Here is a 21,631-nt window from a genome sequence, read left to right on the forward strand (position 1 = left end):
CTCCTGTTCAGCAGTCTTACCCTCACAGATACACATTAGCTACTGCCTGGCTGAGGAGAAATGCCTGGTCTCTGGATGGAACGTCTACCAGGAGCAGTGGGGAGCGTTTGTTCAGATTCTGGGCTCTGTGGTTCCTTGGCTTCTTGGGGCCAGTTCTTGATTCATGTGGTTATCATTCCTGCCTTTCTAGAGTAAGACTAGCAGTGATAGTGACCTCGTAGAGCTGCTGTGGAAATTACCGAGGTGATCCCTATCCTATAGCTTCTATACTGTCTCTATAAAAAAACGCTTCTCCAGACTTTCATTATCGCTAGGCTCAAAGGCAGGGTCTGCTCACCAAGGATGCTCATCTATCTGTTGCTGTGGGGTAGTTGCAGAATCATATTCCACAGCAGGCTGAGATTTTTACTTCAGATAAAAGTGATTCTTTTAAAAAAAAAATCATTCAGATCTAACCTGATTCTGAGAGAAATGTTTATCAAGTCAAGCCGCTTCCCAACTGTTAGGTGAGCCTGTGAGGCAGATGCTCACACAATGACACTTGCAGAGCACTTGGGAGAAAGCACAGCGTGTCTATGACTCCCTCAGGTTCTTCTCACATTTAAGGAGTTGGTACACATGCCGCCATGAGTCACAGCTCAGTGTCCCTTTAAGGAATTCACAGGCTAATAACTAGACACCGGAAGAGTAGACGATGCTCAGCACACAGGCATTGACCTGGAGCGGGGCATGCAGGAGGGTTCCTCCATCATCCAGGACTCGGTAGACTGCCATGCACGGGCCACAGAAGGTGCACCCCAGGGCAAACCAAGCCTTGTTCCCTTCAGTGTCTGTTTGAAGGTTCCTTGTGGAAGGGGTTTTCTCTGGCATCCCTTAGGAGTTTGAGCCCATCCTGAGATGAACATGGGGGAGGCTTCTCACTTGACTGACCATCAGGGGTGTGTATGGCTACTCTCAAATGAGCATCGAGATTGCCAGACTTGGTTTGCTACCCAAACCCACAGGCTCCTTAACACCAGCACCCTGGGGGCTCCTCCCATTCCTCATCCCAAACCTGGGTTTTATATGCTGATTTCAAGACCTGCAACTCTTTACCTAGGAATCTGGATCCTTGATTACACGGTGATGTTGCTACCTGCAAAAGTATGGCATCGGCAAGGACAATCTGGAGGTCAGGGGCTCATGATCCCTTCCTGTTTGGATGGACCTTGGCACAGCACAGCCTGCTGCTTGCCCCAGGATTCTCTCCAGTGTCCCCTGAGTGACGAGCCACGTCAGAAGGCAGGGGAGAAAGGTTCCCATTCCCACCACACTGCTGCTGACTTTAGTTAGGGAAGAAGCATCTATGGGTCTCTGAATGCACTTTAAGGAGTTGCAGATGGCAAGAGGGGGAGGGGGCCTTGGAGAAGCAGGCTACGATTGGGGGTCTTGACACTGTGTTCATCACTTCTTCACTGCTGAAACTTCTGTGGCTCACTTTCTGGAATCTGATTTTACAAATGCAATTTCTCTTGTTCTTAAAGGTCTAGTTAGGTAACTGACCTACTGGATGATATCTGTCACTGAGATATCTGTCACTGAGCCATTGACCCACTACTAGGTCCCCTAAAATGGTCCATGTTTCTCCTGACACCATCCCTAACAGCCTTGATTGGAGCCTGTTTCTCTTACTTTAACCCCAGGCTGTCGCTGTACACGCTTCCCCTCATCACCAGGCCTGAGGTGTGTTGGCCATGTGTGTGGTCCTCACTGACTGCTCAACACTAGACTTCCTTCTGCTCCCTCTCCCCATCTTGTTACCAATGGATGACAGGCAGGTTATCACACGTCTCTAAGATCAGAACCGCCAATGGGACCCCAGGCTCACAATGCATTGATTTTACTATGCAGTGACCAAAGTCTATACTGAAAAGTTTATAAACAAACTTTATTTTATAAATTATGTATATTCTGTTTACCTACTCAAGAACACATTTTTGCCTATGTGTGGCCACTCTTATCTAAGCTTTCAATCCTGTTCCTAGGATTCACCATCCCCTCCTCTGCCTTCAGAAGAACTAGCCTATGGTATATTTTCCTTGGATGCCCTGCTTAGCATTCTCCCCTCCTAGGAGAGTAGAATGAATTCAGAGATTTTTATTTATCTTGTTATTTCCATGCCCAGAGAAGTTCCTGGCCCAGAGAACTAACCCATTGAATTCTAGTTAAGAAACAGGAAGAACGAATGGATACCGAAGGGACATGCCTGCTCCTGTCTGGCCAGACCACACAGGTGAGGCATGGCATCCTCCTGTGCCCGCCCACCCTTGCCCTGGGAGGTTGGACTGTTGCTTCCCGCTGCCCCAAGGTGCCACTCACCTTCAGCTTGTGCTCATGCTCCTTGTTGACCCGGGCCAACAGCTGAGCCTTCCTTCGGTTTAGGGCATCAATGAGAGCATCGCACTGGGCCACCAGGCAGGCCTCAAACTCCACACTGTTTTCCTGAACAAGAAAGCACCATTCTCAAGCACATGTATGGGGAGCTTGGGTAGTCATAGAAACCAGAGCATCCCAGTCCTTCCTCCTGAAGAGATGGGAAGGAACTCTGTCCATAGAGCACACTGAGTATTTCCAAAGTACTGGCAAACTCTTCTGTAGTGTGAGCGTTTTGCTTTAAGTTTGCGTGGAAAGGGTTAGGTATTTATTACTTTCATTCTTATAAAAAGAAATCATCTCTCCAGCTTGAATTATTGTAAGTACAGGAACGCATTGGCTGAAGGGTGGTGCACAAGACCTTTGACGGGTGCATGTGCTCGGCTCTGCAGGCTGAAACGTGGTTTCTCGGAGGAAGAGGGTAGAGTCAGGGAAGGAGAGAAAGGGTTAATACATCTCACAGAAGAAAGAAGAGGGGATGACAATGGTCCCCCACATTAAACAGTGATCCAATGTTGTCATCAATGACAGCATAAGGTCTAGTAACAATGGGCAAAAGCAGTTGTCTCTGCACGAAGAAAGGCAACAGCGGAGAACAAGTCATATTGGTAACAGCATTTTCTTGTTCCAAACTCAGACAGGACACAGTAGCTTGCTGAGGACAGGGGGCTACATAGAAAATAAGGAAGTGTGGGCCCATGGTATTCAAGTTGAAGCTGGCTATAACTTTTCCCCCCTTTACTTTAACCATGTAGTTCTTTCAATTAGCAATTCTGAATTACGGGCATATATTAAAGGCCTCAGATACTTAATTCAGCAACTTTCTTCAAAGACGGTCTTTGTCTGAGGCCGCATTAGAAGGAGCAGCAGTTCCTATGGACACAATTTTCGGCTCTGCTCGCAATGGTCTTTGAATTCTCAGAGAAAGTCCTTGAAGACTTACTTCAGGACTTGCTGTGCCCTGTGTAGAGTGACGGTGGGGGTGGGGTGGGAGGGAGCCTTCCCTTGAAGACTGCTGTTTTCTTACGGAAAGAACACTCTGCTCCAACAGAAAGGCAAGGCGGGGGCAAGCCTGGGGCTGCACCATTTGTGCCAACGACGGCAAAGAAAGGGCTGATTGATAAACACTGCCACTTTGGAAAACAGAAGGAAGTGTACAAAACTGCTAGGGAACCAACAGTTTTAACACTGGCACGCATACAAAAAAAAAAAAAAAAAAGGCGGTGAAACCAGTGTGCGGTGCTTTGAGAGCTGGCTTACATTAAGAATTCATTTCTGCTCTGACACAGGTTAAAGAGTCGCTCAGTAGCCAATTTATTGGAGGACAAAATAAAGGTTATTTCCAGGAGGCAAACCTCAAAACATGTAAGAATGGTAAACAGTGCAGAAGGTCATTGTTTTGGCATCTCATATGTTCTATGGTTTCTCCCTTTCAGCTCTTGCGAAAAATGTATGCATTCTCAAGTGCTGGCTGCCTGCTGGTGACCATGTCCTGATAAGGCAATCTGAACCTGTAGTCGCCAGGGGACTAAGGCTAGAAAATGTCCAAGTGTCTGAAACGAAAGAAACATTAAGATGGAACAGGGAGAAAGGAAAGAAGAGAGAGGGAGAAGGAAGGAAGAGAGAAGGAAGAATATGAGAACCGACTAGTTAATGCTAAGTAAAATGGGCCTTGGGCACCTATAGGATTTTAGGAACTCGGGGATAATGGGGTTCGTAAAGAAATAGGCTGCTGTCTACACGCAATATGGTAGCAGACTGAAGGCATCAGAGTGGAAGGCAGGAAATGCCTGGGACAGACAATCCTGGCTTGTGGACAAAAGAGCTGCTGCCTCAAGAAGGCGCACGTGTGGGTGGCTTCTCTGTGTGTCTGCCTGTGTGGAGGAGACAGGGCAGAAAGAAAAAGAGAGATTTCCGTGGAACACATCAAGTCAGAGGGTCTCAACCCGCTTTGGTTGTTGTCAGCCCGCGTTGCACCTCCTCCCCTCTGCCGCACCCCCAGACCCCACTCTTCACCCCTGTACCCCCCACTCGGTACCTGGATCTGTTGCACCATGGTGCGGAGTTGCACCAGGAACTCCTTGGCTTCTTTGGCCCTGTCTGACAATCCGTTCAGCGCCTGGGAGAGCTGGCTCTGTGGAGAGAAGGAAGGAAGGCCTGAGATGCCGTCACACAGGGCCACATGGAGTTACTTCAAAACCATGGGGTCCCAAACCCAGGAGCCCTTGAGCCTGCCCTCAGTCCTCTTGTTTGGGCCTTTGAGGTAACGTGGATGGATGGGTTCTGGTACCCAGGCAGGCAGCCCTTTCCTGGGCTCCTGAGCACGTTATTCTCTGAAGCAGCAAATGTTTCTGGCCACAGAAGTCAAAGGCCTCGCTCGTTGACACCCACCTCGCGGGCCCTCATCTCGTTAGTTAATTAATCTTTTATATCATTTGTGAGGGATTTAAAAAAAAAAAAACAAACAAACGAGCCAGTCAACTGAGCTGATTCCTTCTGACGATACTTAGCCTAAAGGTTCATTGGTCTGAGGTGGGGGATGGGGGTCAGAAATAATGAAGATGATCAAGTGAGGGATGAAGAAGGAAGGGTTGAGCACTGGTGTGACGCCCTGGGGGGGTCGCAAAACCGCTAACGACGAATGTAAAGGCCAGAAGAGAATTCCACCCCATCAAGTCCTCCTCCTTCTCCCAGGTGCACGGACTCTAGGTTCCCGGTCCCCAACGGCATCCTGACCAAAGGTCAAAGCCTACTCTCTTCCTAACCTCCCACTCTGCCAAACCTCCTGCAGTTCTGCAGGGGCAAAGTTGAGTCCAGGCAAGCACAGTTTTCTAGTCTTGGCAACTGCTGGAGGTGGCCACTGCCCAAACTGCTCATCAGTGGGACCTAGGTGAGGGTCTACCAGCAAAGGAAATGTCTAAGAAAGCTGATGCAGGACCAGTGTGGCCTGGGTAGTTTCCCCTCTTTGGTTTCTGCCTTTGAAGCAGATCAGTATCTTCTAGAGAGGAGGTCACTACAGTCAGGATGGAGGGGAAAGGACACGGGGTTCAGAGTCAGTCTTCCTGTTGGGAAGAACGAACTGCTACGTAAGCCCTCTGCTAGGTTTTCCATCCCTTGAAGCCCTTAGCAAAATATGGGATACAAGATTCCTTGTCCTAGCAGACTGAGCAAACCCATTGTCCCTCAGGCAATGGCAGACCTTTCTCACTGCTCCTCTTTCCTGTGCTTTCTTGAGAGTCCAACACCCATTCTTCTCCTCAACCAGCACAATACCTTTCTTATCCTTTCAATCAAAAGGCAAGAACCTCAAAATTTTCTCCGTCCTGTGATTTTTCTCTTATATTTGTCTTAATAAATATGCAGGGAGCACTGCATTCTTTTTTAAAATATGCAGGCCAAATGCTGGGAAGGTGGAAAGAAAGAGAGCAGAATTTGAGGGGTTAAATTCTGGCCCTGCTCTTTACTATGTGACCCTGAGAAAGTTACCTGTGTTTGAATTACGCCAACAGGAAAAACAAGCATTGGAATAATATTTTGTCACTGGGCTCTGAACGAATGCAGGGCAGTGCTTAAGGGAGCTATCCCATCTCGTCCATGCTGCCAACTACCGACTGTTTACGCATAAAATGAGAATTTTACTTACTCTTGGATGGTGTGGACATTGCATGAGATACTGTATTCAAAGGCCAGGGCCCTTTAATGCGGTGTTTCCTTAATAAATGTTGGATGGTTTTAACTCATGCTTGCTTTCTTCATTTCTAGGCACCTAAACACCCAATGATGAGGGATTTAATGGGTGGATTCTGCAATAACATCTTCTGGAAAACTCCTTTGTTTACTTGTAGTTTGCTGTGTATTTCAGCCCCAGAAACGACCGAGAGAAGGTGCATAGTGACCCTATGTTGCAAAGGGACCATTCATCTCTCTATTACTGTGTCTTAGTGATGCCATCATTTGGGGGTCAATTTTATCTTTACAAACTGTTTTCAGGGGCTAGAGAGATGGCCCGATCATTAAAGACTAGGCTCACAAACAAAAATGTAAGAACTGTTTCCAGGATCTCAGGAAATGAAAAGAGAAACGGCTCTCACTGGAGACCACAGCAGTAAAATGAGAGACAGTTCTAAAGGGGGAGTCCGGTTTTCACAGTTATCCTTAGGACCCGTGCTTCCGCATTTTCCCAAATGAATGAAAGTCTACTGGGCTACAAGGATTTTCCTCTCTGTAGTAAACGTTCTTAGGGATTTGGGAGCAGGAGTCAAAGTCACATGGCTACACACACATGAAACCACCTGATTTCTCACATTCCACCCTCAAGATTGATCATGTCTGTGCAATGTATGCTTAGAAAAAGCTTTGGTGAATTCTGGCAACAACTCCGTGGGCAAAGGTCCTTGCTGCCCAAGCACACTCAACACCTACAGAAAAAGTCAGAATCAGTGGCACGTGCCTGTAATCCCAGTACAAGGAGTCAGAGATAAGTGGATTCCTGGGGCTTGCTGGCCAGCTTGCCTCACTTAACTGATGAGCTCTAGGTTCAGTAAGAGACTGGGAAGCGATTGAGGAAGTCAGTCAGCACCAGTGTCTGGCCTCTGTGTGCTTTTATATGTGCATACCCACCTGCGTAAGTGCACTCACACAGCACACACATGCACAAAATACCCCTACACACACACACACAAATTTTTAAGATGTTATTTAGTCGTAGACAAAGCGTTCTGTCTTCATTCAGGATTTTTACATCAGAGCAAGGAGTGGAAAAATCAATTCTCCTCCAGACTCAGTCTCTTTGTGTCTGTGTTGGAGGCTGGTGCCCGCCAACTGGCTGACAATTATTTGGTATTTGATAAACAGCTATTTTATAGGATAGAGATCTATAAGCCTTTCCCCTAAGCTCTGTCCACTTGGAAAATTCGGCCTCAGACAGAGAAAACCGCCAGGTAGCTATTTATCAGCAGCAAGTGCCGTACTGTAAGGATTTATATTTGTTGCTTTTGTAGGATAACCTCCTGAGCACGTTTATAAGCCACATCTGATTAAACATTATTACTTATTGATCTGGTTTGCTTAAAGCATTTGAATTCAAGCCTCTGCTGGCAGAGGTGCTCTGTATTCAGGACCACAGAGCAGGGCTGGGAATTTTCTGCTTGTGCACTGAGGGTGCAAATCCACGGTTTGCATTCTCCTCTGGGCATCCTTGGAGGGAGAAAAGGTACAGTTTCTAAGGGCTGTTTATGATGTTTAAGTCCAGGCGCTTGGGTTTCCTGGGTATTTGTTTTCTAATTCGAGACAGTTTCTGAAAGAGGAGGGGAGTGTTACAAAGAGGCATCTACAGGCATCTGATGGATGTCTTGGCTCAGGGCATGCTTGGAATAAACAAGCTCTCCCTGGAAGAAGGCACATTGTTTGAGTCTGAAGCAGAGAAAAAGAGCCCTTCCTCCTCCTTCAAGTAGAGAAAAAGAGCCCTTCCTCCTCCTTCCTTCCTTGCTTGCCTATATGGGATGTTCGTGTGTGAGAGTGTTTAATGTGTGCATAAGTGTGATAGCCCATCAGAGAGGTTGGGAGGCTCCAGGCTTTGGGTGAAGCTGCTGTCATGGAGGTCATGGGGCTGGGACACAAAGCCAACAAATCTTACCATGTTTACTGTGAATCTGATTCTGAGCTGTGTGCACATCCAGGGAGGACTTTTAATCTGACACAGTCATATACAAACTTCTCCCAGTGTCTTAGCTACTTTTCTCGTTTCTGTGATTAAAAAACAAACAAACAAACAAAAACCCCTAACACAAGTGACCTCTTAAAGGAGAAACAGTTTATTTTGGCTCTCAGTTTGAAGGTACAGTCCATCGTGGTGGGGATGTCAAGTTGGCAAGAGTTTAAAGCAGCTGGTCACACTGCATCCAAAATAAGAACAAAGAGGGCAATAACTACCTCTACCCGGCTAGCTTTCTCTTTAAATCAATGCATATATGCACATATATTTATTTATAGTTGTGAGTGCATTCAAGTATGTGTGTGTGTGTACATGTACACTTGCACACATAGGCACGTGTGCCACAGTGGCACATATGGAGGTGACAGGACAACTTTGTGGAGTCTTTTCTCACTTTCCTTCTATCTGTGGGCTCTGGGGCTTGAACTCGGGTTGCCAGGCTTGCAAAGTGAGTACCTTTACCCACTAAGCCTTCTTTTCCCCCATGTTCTCCTTATTATACAGTCTAGGACCAAACCCAGGGACCCTGTGCAGGCCACTCTTAGGTTGGTTTTTCTCACTATGGATTAAATTGCAGATTCTGTCCAGTTCTCAATCAACACTGAATCATACCCATCTTCATTGCAAAGATTTTTTTTCTTGCCCCAGCTCTACTAAGACTCTCTGGAACCCCTTTTCCATTAGGCCTTAGCCTTGGTCTGGAGGACTCGGACTAAAAGAGTTGCATCCTATCCTGATGATGAACCCCTCCCCCCCACTTAAAGTACTTGCTCGAGGAAACCCAAGGTCACAGAAAAGTTTATTGTTATCCAACACCTGAACATAGAGCCCTGTCCCCCAGTTTTTGTGGCAGGAGAGGGGCTGACTTTCATAGGAGTTAGTAAGCAAACTTAGATGGGTTTCATGTAGACGAAGTGTCTCCTAACCCCATTTTACAGTCTTTTGCTTCCTTGATCATATTCATCTCCTGCTCACTCCTCTCCATCCCCACAGTCTCCCCTTAACACCATCCTGCAGTCGCCCTGGTACAAAGGGAAGTTGGGTTTTATTCTTGCTAGGCTGTTTTGTCTGTTGCAAGGGCAGATTGCCCACTGAGATTCTATCGCATCTTATCTAGCTTCTGGCTCTGTTTATTGGTGGCAGTTGCTAACCCTGGCTGTGACTCAGGAAGATCCTGCATCCTTGGGTGATGAGCTTCCCTTCTGAAAAAAAATATGAGAGACCCCTACAAAGGGATACTAGTTTCCCAGGCCCTCACATTTCTCATACATTACAAAAGCTCACCATGTTTAATCTGACTCTGACTTGTGCACGGGTAGATAGAGGGAAGGCTTTCAACCTGGTATACGCTGACACAGAATCTCCTATCTTTATCACCCAGTCTGCGCACATAAACACACAGCAATAGCTAGTGAACGCATAATCCTACTTTCTTCCCTTTCTATCACAATTCAAATCGGTGCCAACTTTTACTCATTTTTAAACCATAAAAATACATCAGAAAGTTATTATTCTATCAGATAGCAGCAACCAAATCGGATAGATAGGGCACCAGAGACCACCATAACACCAGAGTTCAAAAGACAGACTTTAAAGTCAGATGGACCAGAGTTTGAAATCTAGCCTTTTGCTAGTTGTGTAATCATGGGTACATTTCTAACAGTAGCAGACACTGAGATGCTCTATGCATCCTCGGAGCTGCTGGAAGAGGGAACCGGGATTGGTATGTAAAATAAGAAAGAGGTTGTTTAACTTAAAAAAAAAAAAGAAAAGAAAATGGAATCTCAGTTCTCAAATTTACACATAGATATTGCCAGTGTGATATTTAATATTTAGTTGGGGCAAGAAACACGCTTCTCTCCAGGCTTCCTTAATGAGATTTTCCTGGCTAAGGGGAAAATTCTCATCCACGGTATTTGCAGAGCATTTGGAAGAAGTCCTGGCATTCAGAGAACTGCCTAAGCACTTGTTAAACAAGCTCTTTCCTCCACTGCCACTGCTGCTGAGAGGGCTTTGTGGCCCAGAAGGCCGGAGCTCTGCCTTGGAAGAGGCAGTGACTGTTGGAGAGGAACTACTTGTTTTAGTAGGTCGTATTCTAAGTCTCTGGTCCACAGAATCCCGTCATGTTGTGGATGGATTCATGCTTGTGAACACTTCCAGTAAACAGTCAATGGACACCTAAGAAAACGTTCTCCTCTTACAGATGAACATACACGGGATAAAAACACATGACACATTGCTTCGGAAATGTCATTGAAGTGGGTAGTTGGGTTATTTGGGTAACTTAGGTTTTCTGGTTTGATCTCTAAATTTTAATAGATATCCACAAAACCCTCAAGTCACTAATAATGAACCAATAGAAAGACCCCTCCATTTCTTCAGAACGGGGGGATGGGGAGCATGCCAACTTGACAAGGCCCAGAGTTGCCTGACGGACTCTCGGTTAGGGGATTGCTCGGATCAGACTGGCCTGTGGCCATTCCTGTGCAGAACTGTCTTGATTCAAGGTTGCTGAGGAGAGCTCAGCACACTGCGGATGGTAACATCCCAGTGCAGTGGGCCTGGCTTAATGAGAGGCTGGCTGACTGTGAGCCTGAGAGCAAGGCAGCAAGCAGCATTTCTCCTTGGAATTCCTCATTCTGCTTCAGGACATTGTGCTTGGACTTCCCTCAGTGACCGATTGTGATGTGGAAGTAGAAGCCAAATAAACCATTCCTCCACAAGTTGGTTCTGGTCAGTACGGCATCACAAAAGCAGAGAGCAAAGGAGGACTGAGCCGTCCATGTGGAGAACATGGCTGCCCTCCATGAGGGCATTGCCAGTTCTCGGGCTTTTTTATTGGGGTAGGCAAAGATTTAGGGCACTGGGGAAAGAGGCAGGTTCTCAAAGAGACAACCCAAAGCTTCCAAATGCTCAGGCTTTGTCAGTCCTCAAACTGCTTGTCACTGCTGAGTTAAAAATGAAGAAGAGAAGGTGGGGGCCCTTGACCAGCCACAGAGCTAACGGGTCCACTGATGACGGTAAACACAGGATTATGTTCCTGGTTCAAGGCTAACCAAGGATAAAAGTAAACCCAGCTAGCGCTCTCCTGTCTCAAGCGCTCATCCCGAAGTCAAGGCTATCCTGCGACTGACAGAAAAGTCAAAACCAAAAGAAATGGAATGTGATTAATTGTTTCCTTCCTGGTTGGCCCATCATCCTGGGTAGGCTCGGTTATCATGGCTACACCAGTAAAAATCTCCAAAAAAGTGGACAGATGGAAGCACCAGGCCCCTTGCTCTCTCCTGACGTGGCCACCTTGGCCCTACAAGTTCACCCTTCTAGCTCTGTCCTATTTAAAGCTCCCATCTTTCCCTCTGGTTTCTATTTTTCGGGACTGTGTTCTGAGAGAGGCATCCTACCCTTAGATAACCTCACTGAGAACCAAGGGGATGCTCCAATTTCTGGGTTGCACTTCCCCACACCAAGCTGGCTTTTCTCTGCAATGGAGACCCAGAAATGTTCAAAACCTAGTCACATGGCAATGCCCTGTCTGCCAGGCTGAGTCTCTCCCACAAACAAGTCATTTTACACATCCCTTTTTGGAAAAGTGGCTGTGATCCTTAATCTTAATCCACCTTGATGGGATTTCAGATCACTGTGAATACAAATCTCTGGGTATGACTTGAGAGATTATTCAGCTTAAATTAGCTCAGGAAGATTATACTAAATATGGGCGGTCCCATGATAGACTGAGCTCTGTGGTTGAATATGAGTGGGGGCACTCATCTTTATCTGCTTCCTGTCTGCAGACACAATGTGCCCACCCACCTCCTGCTCCTGCCTGCATGTGTTTCCTGCCATCTGGACTGGATCCCCTGGATCTGCAAGTCACACAGACCCTCCCTTCCTTCAGTCATGTTTATCACACCAAAGAGAAACATAAGCAAGGCAGAGGCAGTTCTTCAGGCAGCAGGACAGTCCAGACCCCAGAGTGAGGAGTGCTGTAACTTACCATCTCTGCCCCCAGCTTCACCAACCCTGAGGAGTCCTGGTACAAACACGATAAAGCCTGTGACATGCAGGGGTCCCTTCTGGCCAAGTCACACCGCCACTAGGGTAAGGAGAGCGTGTGGGCACAGGTGGTTCATTCCTTTCTTTGACTGTGAGTTTGGGACATTTGTTCCTTTCCTATCAATGACAGAATCCACAGACATCCCTAAGAATCTTCATATTACACTTATAAAGCTCCGATACGAAGAAAGCCCATCGTTATTCCCTGTTACCACCGTTTCACAGGCAAATTAAAATACAACCTTTTTGTTGTTGTTCTTGTTGTTTGAGACAGGATTTTTCTGCCTAAGAGAGCCCTGGCTGTCCTGGAATTCCCTCCGTAGACCAGGCTGGCCTTGAACACACAGAGATTCACCTGCCTCCGCCCCCCCCACCCCCCACCAAGTGCTGGGATTAAAGGTGTGCACCACCACCACCCAGCTAAAACACAGTCTTATTCTAATGGCTGATAAACCTTGGGGTATCTTAGATTGTGTCTGCCTCAGGACTGATAGCTTTGCTAGGATCCAGTATTTACAGGCTGATTCCCACCTACAACAACACTAAGAGGGGTCATCAATATTACCTAGGAAAACGGATTTAACCGAGTCTGACTTTTTTCACCCTTCTGCTCAATATCTCTATCAACCTCTTTCCATGCAGCTCCATCCTGGTAGAACAGACATGGTTTCCATGGCAACAGTTTTCTCCCAGGGAGGTAGGTGCTAAGGTTTGACTCCCACAGAAATGCATCTTGCCATGGGATCTGATTGATCTCATAAGCGACTAAATAACTGTGATGATTTCCAAAGAAGAGCCCGGGACAGGGTGCACAAGCTGGGGCAGGCAGTGCGAGGTGATGGCTGGACCTCCTGCTAACACCACACAGGGAAAGAAGCCCAGTGTGCAGCAGTTCCGGAGCCTCCCTCCCGGGACCCGGATGAATATCTGGAGCTCTCCAGCATGGCAGTGGTGGTTCAGCCCGAGACAGAGAGAAGGGGCTTGCTCTAATGACACACTACCCACCGCCTGCCTTTCCTCATATTTCCTTGAAAAGATGAGCTCTTCCGAAGGCAACCAGGAGGCAGGAATTTCTAATTATCTGCTGCAACGTTAAGGTTATGAGTTACTATGGTGCATTCACCTCCATTTCCCTATCTTAGCAACCCCTGTTACTTTACAATATTACTTTAAAATTATATCAAATCATCTCAAATGCATTAATTACATTAAAAATCTAAGAATGATGATAAGTGTTACGAAAAGCTCTCGCTCTAGTGTACTAGAATTCACCAGCTGGATTCCCTGAGAGCGCTGAGCCCAGGGGTTTCTTCTGAACGGTGGCTTTCCCAGCTGACCTAGCCAGCACAGACTGGAGGAGGAATCACGCACAGCCTCAGGTCCTGAGACTGCCTCTCGCACCTCTGTGGAGGGCAGAGAGAGGCCGCATCAGCCCCTGCACATTACGGCACACATGCTAAGAGCACCCTTCGAAGCCACGGTGAGCAGGTCCCTCAGCACCTATCCTGGGCTGCGCCTACTCAGTGGAAGATAATGGCTGTCGCGTGCCATAAGTTCTGGCCTCTCCACCAGCATCTTGCCCTTGTCCCTCAGCCCATCCCTTGAGGCCATCCCTACTCCTCTGTCAGAAACCCATTATCCTTTCATGGAAATTGGTTCACATGAAATTTTTATCAAAGCCAATGGTTTCTCTTTTAAATCTTTCATTTCTGATTGTCCAACAAGACTCTGCAGTTCAAAGAACTCTTGATAATACTGACAGGGTGGGAACAATGCTTATGAGGAAAGGAGGCCTTAAAGTTGCTCTCTCGTCACTGTTGGATAAAAAGCAAACCTGACGTGGTTTTGTAGGATGAAATCTTTTTTTTTTCCTCCTCTGGGCTTCTTCCTCTTTGAAATATCCCTCAGAGGCCATTGACAACCTGGTTCTACCAGCAATGGTGGCTGACCTGAAGTCCCCACACCATGACCCTTCCAAGAATGCTGAACATGACCTGCTTTGTTGTAGATCTGCTGCTGGCTACTTCTACTTCAGACCTGGTCCCTGTTTTCTACATGAGCCCTGGACACAGGGCTGGCCTTCTTATCTGCTGCTTTTAACCTTGACTTCTCTCTGATCCGTGTGTGTGTGTGTGTGTGTGTGTGTGTGTGTGTGTGTGTGATCATGCATCTTCCCCCGGCCACCAAACCATGATCACAGGCATAAATCATTAAATCATTGAGGGTACAGGTGTACATCATTCAATGATAGAACACTTGCCTAGCATATGTGTAATCTCTCACACTGAAAAACTAAACACCGCACAGTATCCAAGCTGGTAGTTAACGCTGCTCACGATACCTTGCTTAAATGAGGCCCTGAAATGCATATATTTCATCTGTATATAACATCCTCCTTCCTCTGAATGCTTTCACTGGAGTACATTGTGTTTGCTTGTTTCTCCTTTCTGTTTTTGACAAGTGTTTTCTTAATTGCTGTGGTTGTTGGAATAGGAAATGTCCCCATATCTCGAGCAGCGGAATCTTAGGCCCTGGTTAATGGGAAGGTTGTGGAACCATTAGAAGGCAGAGTCTTGTAAGCAGAAGTAGGTTACTGGGGCCAGCCTTGAAGTTTTAGTCTGGTCCCACTTCCCGTTCACTCTTTGCTTCCTGACTACAGATGCGCTGTGACCAGCTGCTTCCTGTTCCTGTTGCTGTGTCTTCCCTGACATGATGGCGTGAGCGTAAGCCAGAATGGACCCTTCCTCCTTTAAACTGCTTCTCTTTGTGGTGTCTGGTCACAGCAAAAGAACAGTAACTAGCACAGTTGTCTTCCATTTAGAACAATCTCCTCTGCCCACTTCCAGCTGTGTATTTAGTGTAAACTCGGGTTAACTAGCGGCCAGTTCATTGGAGTTAAGTGTGAAGAAGCAAAGGGGAAGGGGAGGAGGAAGTAGATAAAAAGTATTATTTTGAGTCAAGAAAGCCCGAAGGAGAAAGACAGGGCTGCAGGAACAATAGAGAGGAGAGGGTGGGAGAAGTGGGGAAAGAATCAGGTTTGGAATCCAGAGGTAGCACTGTGGTGTTAGTGACCCCAAAAGATCAGTTATCAGGCCTGGCATGTTTTCAGCCCAGAAAGCTGGGGAATGTTTATGTTAATGCAAAACAAACAAACAAACAAAATAAACCCCACAGGTTTCATCTTATGGGAACAAGAGATAGTTTGTTCAGGAGCCATTTTGTGCTTATAGCTCAGGAACACGGGTGTAGGTTACCCCAAATTCCATGTTACATGGAGGTAGTTTCATAGTTTTGCAGAACAATGAGAGTCATTGCTAAGTATATCAGAGAGGCATTGCAGCAAGATGGGGAAGCTCTTCTATAGGCCTAAGACACTTGCTGTCTACTGGCAATTTTAGCTTCGGGGTTGGTGGAAACCAGTGGGTCTAAGTTGATTCCAGAAGGGTTTTTATATATTAGTGACAGGATTAGTTCTGACACAGAGGTGGGCAAGCAATGGCTGTCGGGAGCAGGCTGAAAGTAAGCCCAGGATAAGGTAGATTCCGGGCCTGTAACTCTTTCCACAGCATCGCAGTCAGCCATCTACCCTGGGGACAGCAGGACCTCATGTAGGGACACTGGCATTAGAGAGACTAAACAGTTCCTCTCAAGGTGCCATAAAGTAAACCCTCCTAAGCCCATCACCCTCCACCCACTCCCTCTCCCTCCATCCTTCCAGCCTTCTTTTTATCCTATCTTTTGGTGGTTTCAATTCTTTGTTTGAACCCTACCCAACACAGAGGATAGGATGGTGAGGAATGATCCAGTAGATGGTACCACACCCAGGAGGATGTAGGTAGCACAAATAGACATGAGGGGTTATTTTTTAAAAAGATAAAAGAAGACATGATGTTGGGGGAGGTAGAACGGTGGGGTGGATCTGGAAGGAGTCAAGGGGAAGGCTAGTGTACATCCATTATGATCAAATTATATTTCACGGAATTCTCAAGGAATTAATCACAATACAATGTGCTTTCTAAAGGGGTGTGAAAACCATCTAATTCTAGAATAGGAAAATTAGGTCTCCTTTGATGACAAAGAACATCGTGTATATAAATAATCAAAACCCCAAACTCACTGAGATGCCACTTCACCCCCACTAGGATGAACACAGTAAAGGAGGCAGATGGGAGCAAGGGTTGTTGAAATGATGAAATTAGAATGTTTGGGCCTTGCTGGTGAGTGTGCACAATAGTGCAGCTCTACAGACGGTGGAGGGGTGGTCACTCAGGGAGATGGAGTCACACAATGACTTAGCAATCTATTCCTAGGTTTGCCCAAGATAGCTGAAAACACATATCCACACAAAAGTGTTCATACTGACTAAGCTGTGGAGACAATCCAAATGCCCACCAAGTGATCAATGGATCCAGAGAATGGAACACACTACAGTTGAGAGAAAAGAGGCAGGAGGCTCCCATCTACGTGACTAAGTGGATGAGCCTTCAAAGCCTGATGACCGGAAGAAGCCAGCTGCAGAAGGCTGCATGTCCCATGGTTCTAAGCAAATCAAATGTCCAGGATGAAAAAGTAAATGAGTTGTCAGAGGCAGGGTAGGCGCAAAGTAGAGAGTGATTGCTGATGTACACTAGGTTTCTTGCCAGGGAGACTGAGAAGGTCCTCGTTTAGATGGCTGTGATGTCTGTCCAACGCAGTGACTATTCTAAACCCTACTAAACTGGTGACCTTTTTTTGGTAAATGAATTGTATCTCCATAAAGCTATTTAAAAAAATATAATGTGTCCCTGGTAAATCTACCAGGCTGAGATACAGAAAACCTAAATGAGATTGGGCATGTGGGAGGTTACACTTTCTATATGAGCTAGTGAAATCACGAAGCCTTGAAGTCATTGCTGCAAATAGAGTTCTGCTCGCTTAGAATGAAAATTGTGGTTGCTGGAAACCGTTGTGAGTTCACATTGAAATAAACACCACCAAACCAACTATTATGTGGTTGTTTTAAGGTGCGAATGAACCTAGCACAATGTCCTTGTGGAAGAAAGAAAGCAAATTTAGCTAGATGTGTGCTTAAATAAATGTCCTTGCTTAAAATGGCAAAGGGAATATGTGTGTGTGTTGTGTGTGCATCTTGTATTGTGCTGTTCATGTGTGGTGCATGCATATTAGTATGTTTACGCACGTGCTGGGTATGTGTTGTGTGTGTGAGTTCTATGTGTGCTTGTGTGTGCGTGTGTTGTATGTGTGTGGTGCATGCTTGCTAGTATGTGGATGCATGTACTGATTATGTGTGAGCAGGCCAGAGGAGGACACGAGGTACCTTCCTCTGTTCTCCACCTTATTGCCTCGAGACAATCTTACTGAACTGGATGCTCACTGGGCCAGGTTAGTCAGCAACCTCCAGGGATCTGTCTGTCCTAAATGCTGGGATTACAGGCACACACCACCATGGCTGACTTTTAATATGGTGCTGGGGATTTGAACTATGGTCTTCACACTTGCACAGGAAGCACTCTTACCTACTGAGCTAAAGGTAAGTGTCAGAACAGCAAAGCACAGCTTTGGGAAGGGATTTTAGGAATGGAAGCGTTTAGTGGCTGCCAGGGGTAGGGGTACGGTGTTAGTGAGCTAGAGAAAGGGGCAACAGAAAGCATACTTGTCATGTTGGACTAATTATTACCTTGATTGCTGTGACTACACAAACTTATAGGGGTGATAAAAATTATATCCAACAACATACACAGAGAAGGATACAAGTAAAACTGGGAATCTAAATACAATCGGTAGAACTTACCAGTGTCTATATTTAGCAATACTGGGAGACTTTGCTATTGTTTAGCAAAATGTTACCAGTGGGAGAAACTAAGAAGTCCACCAAGGGCTTTAGTGTCCTACTTCCAACAACTGCATAAGAGTTGAAAACGAATATAAGCTCGATTTAAAGAAAGTGGGCTGGCAAGATTGCTCAGTGGGTAAAGGTTCTGAATGATCTGGGTTTGATTGCCAGGACCCACAGAGTGGTGAGAGAATCAAATCCCGCAGATTGTCCTCTGATCACAGTAAGCCTTCTGTGGCATGCCTGCCCCTCTCCCAAGCACATGTGTACGCACGCACACATGCGCGTGCGCACACACATACAATAAATAAATAAATAAATAAATAAGGTCTAATAAATAGTTGAGAGAACCAAGAAGATTGTTTAGTCTGTAAAATGATTGCCTGACAGACATGAGGGTCTGAGTTAGGTTCCCGGTACCTGGGATGGCCTGCACTTAGTCACAACACCAGAGAGGCAGAGCCCTGCAGATCCCTGGGCTGGGCGGACCAGCTTGCCTGGCCTTATAGATGAGTTTCAGGTGAGTGAGAGATGTGCCCTCTCTCTTTCTCTCAAATAAAATAAAATAAATAAATAAAATAAAAAGATGGAATGATACCCACTCTGCATCTGCACACACATACCATGTACGTATGACAAAGAGAGGTAGGGAGGAGGAGGGGGAGAGAGAGAGAGAAAGAGAGAGCAACTTCAAAAGCTAAAAACCTAGAACATTGTCTTATGTTTTGCAATAGAACCTTTCAGCTTTTTACCCTCATAGAAGACCTCAGAGGCTGTCAATAATAATTACTTTTAGGGTCAAGGAAGAGACATGTAGGCATAGGCTGACTGGAGTTGGAGCCTGACTCTCCCATGCAATGTATGTAAGTCTGGCCATGTGAACCCTTGGTGCCTTGGTTTCTTCTTTAGCAAACTGGACTAGTAGAATGCCTACAGCATTGAGTCCTAGAGATGAGTCAGCTCAACACACATGTGGTGTTTGCAATGGCACTTGAATACATGCTAAGCACCCAGTACAGTGTTGGGTGTGCAAATGGTAATCCTATAATAGGATAAACATATGAAAAGAAAGATTGCCCAAAAGGCACAGACAATACGCTTTCTATGGATGCTCTGTGTTGACTGGTGTTTCTGTCCCACCGGGTCCCACAGAAATATACAGAGGTCTACATTATTGTAACTTATTATTAACTCTTTCCTACATCTTATATTATTCTTGTCTGTGTTAGCCATGTGGTTTGCTACCTTTTTCAGCTGAAGCCACCTTACCTCCAGCATGCTGCAGCCCAATAAAGACCTTCATTGCAGCCCTTTCTTGGGAATGACTTCTGTCACACCGGAACTCATGATTTTGTTCTCGTAACTTCCTTCCTATAATGAAACTCCTTTCTAAAAACTAGCCTTTCTCTTCATAAAATTCATTCCTCACGTTTTCATGATGAAAGGACTCAAGATCCACTGTCTGGGGTGGCTTTGGCATCGGTGGATTGCTGGGACCCTAACTCATCCCATGCTGCTCACCCAAGACAAACAAGCCTCTACTGTGTTTAGGAGCCCTGGCTGTTCCCCTCTGATATCAAAGGACCTGTGGTGCTCTTAGCTAAAACTATGGCAGTAGATACAAATTACGCAGAAGAGTTTAGGTTGGGTGGGGTAGGAGCCAGCAGCTTTGCCTGAAATGCCTCCACTGCACACTGAAGGTGGAGGAATTTTTACACAGAGCTCTCTCTAGAAGACATGCATTTATATAACTCACCAGCGTGGGTGTAATTAGCCGAGGAACATAATACAAATAGCTCAATTTTCCTAAACCACCATTGTTAATGAGCTATAAATATGGGCTCTCTAAAGAAAAAGATGGCATAGGCAAGCCATCAGCATTTAAGGCCTTCGGTATAATAGTTGCAATGATCCAGCTACTGAGTTCCACTAAAACTCCTATCTGGTTTGGTGTCAAATTAATTCTCTCAACATGAATTTTTCCAAAATCACCAGTATGGTTTAAAAGAGAGAAATATGCTTGCTTGTAAACAGGGCAGAGCAAACTAACGGACTCCTTAACCAGTAGAAGAAACTCCTGACAGGGGCGGGATCCAACTTCTGTGCTTACAGTTAGCAACTAACTTTTGGAGCTAATAACATGTGTTCAAAACCTTTTTTATGCCTGTCATGTGCCTGATAGAATTTCTCTTCTCCTGGGAATTAAATTTGATGATCAATAGCTCCAGCTCTTAGAGTTATTTCTGGTTACTGTTGCTATGAGCAACATAAGTTTATCTTTAATCCCTATAGATTAAACTTTGAAAAGGAAGGAGGAGATAATTGCTATGGTCTGAACTGTGCAGCTGTCCAGCCTATCAACACATCAGCAATTAGTTCTTGATTTCAAAGTAAGAACTTGGATTTGACACAGAGGCCACCCAGACCCAGAGAGCCCATTTTAGGGGCCGCCATGATGCACCCAGACTCCATCACCTCAGCATGTCTCTATCCAGCCCTATTTTTATTCTACATGTGGACAATCTTAGCTAGGATTCACTGAGAGTCGAGAGCTGGGGGTCAGAAGTCATATGATCTCATCTGTATGATCTCACGGCTGGTAGTCATGGAGTGAATTGCCATTTTGATGTGGGATATCCTGTATATGTGTTGCTTTTATTGGTTGATGAATTAAACTGTTTCAGCCAATGGCTTAGCAGAATAAAGTCAGGTAGAAAATCAGAACAGAGATATAGATAGAGAGTAGGCAGAGTTAAGCAGGTGCCAACCAGCTGCTGAGGAAACAAGACATGTAGAAAATGAGGTAATGCCATGACCATGTGGCAATACATAGACTAATAGAAATGGTTAATTTAAGATGTAAGAGCTAGCCAGAAATATTCCTGAACCATCGGCCAAAAGTGTTGTATTTAATATAGTTTTGTGTGATTATTTGGGTCTGGGTGGCCAGGAAACAAAAGCAAAGTCTCTGTCTACAAATCCACTATCCATAAAGAAGCAACCAATGAAGATCACAAAGAATGTTGACAGATGATTTGCAGAGAGCATTTGAAAAAATGTTTATGTGCATATGCATGTCTCTGTATATATACACACATATGTATGTATGTATGCATGCTTGTGTGTGTATCTGCCACATGTGTGCAGGAACCCACAGAGCCAGAAAGGGGTGTTGGATCCCCTGTAACTGGAGTTACAGGTGGTTGTGAGCTGTCTGACATGGGTACTGTGAACTTAATTCAGGTCTTCTGGAAGAGCATCAAGTGCTTACCACTGAGCAATCCCTGCAGCCCCAACATTTTATTCATGTTTGCGAGACGTTTCATTAACAACAACAGAGTGAACTTCGTTTTTGGCTTTCCTAGTACCTACCAGAGTCCTGACAAACTAGCGTTTCAAACACTCACTCGCTCCCCAGGTCCTAAAGGAAGCGCCCCATCTCTTCCAGGCTCTCTCTTACATCATTTCATGACTTCATGCTAGGGAGATGTTGAGAATGCGCCATAAGGTCATCTGCCATTTGCATCAATGTCATGACCAAGTTAAACGATAGAATCTTATGGGCCAACCCTCTCACATGCTCCACTGGTGACTACAACGCCTCTCTAGGACATACAGCT

The 21,631-nt window shown here is 45.8% G+C and overlaps 1 protein-coding gene across 8 annotated transcripts in view; it reads right to left on the bottom strand.

The window, feature by feature from the left end:
* The window catches only part of Trim9 (tripartite motif containing 9), a 102,675-nt gene that overhangs the window by 46,344 nt on the left and 34,700 nt on the right, over nt 1–21,631 (bottom strand). For all 8 annotated transcript variants that reach the window (XM_050153703.1, XM_050153701.1, XM_050153708.1 and 5 more), the window contains exons 2-3: nt 4,451–4,546; nt 2,359–2,481 (exon numbers count right to left, since the gene is read on the bottom strand). In XM_050153703.1, the coding sequence (XP_050009660.1) occupies nt 2,359–2,481; nt 4,451–4,546 (219 nt within the window). The remainder of the gene's footprint in view (nt 1–2,358; nt 2,482–4,450; nt 4,547–21,631) is intronic.

The sequence above is a fragment of the Alexandromys fortis genome, unplaced genomic scaffold (assembly GCF_014885135.2).
Source record: "Alexandromys fortis isolate MF-2015 unplaced genomic scaffold, M_Fortis_MF-2015_v1.1 scaffold_82, whole genome shotgun sequence".
In the NCBI taxonomy this organism is placed as follows: domain Eukaryota; kingdom Metazoa; phylum Chordata; class Mammalia; order Rodentia; family Cricetidae; genus Alexandromys; species Alexandromys fortis.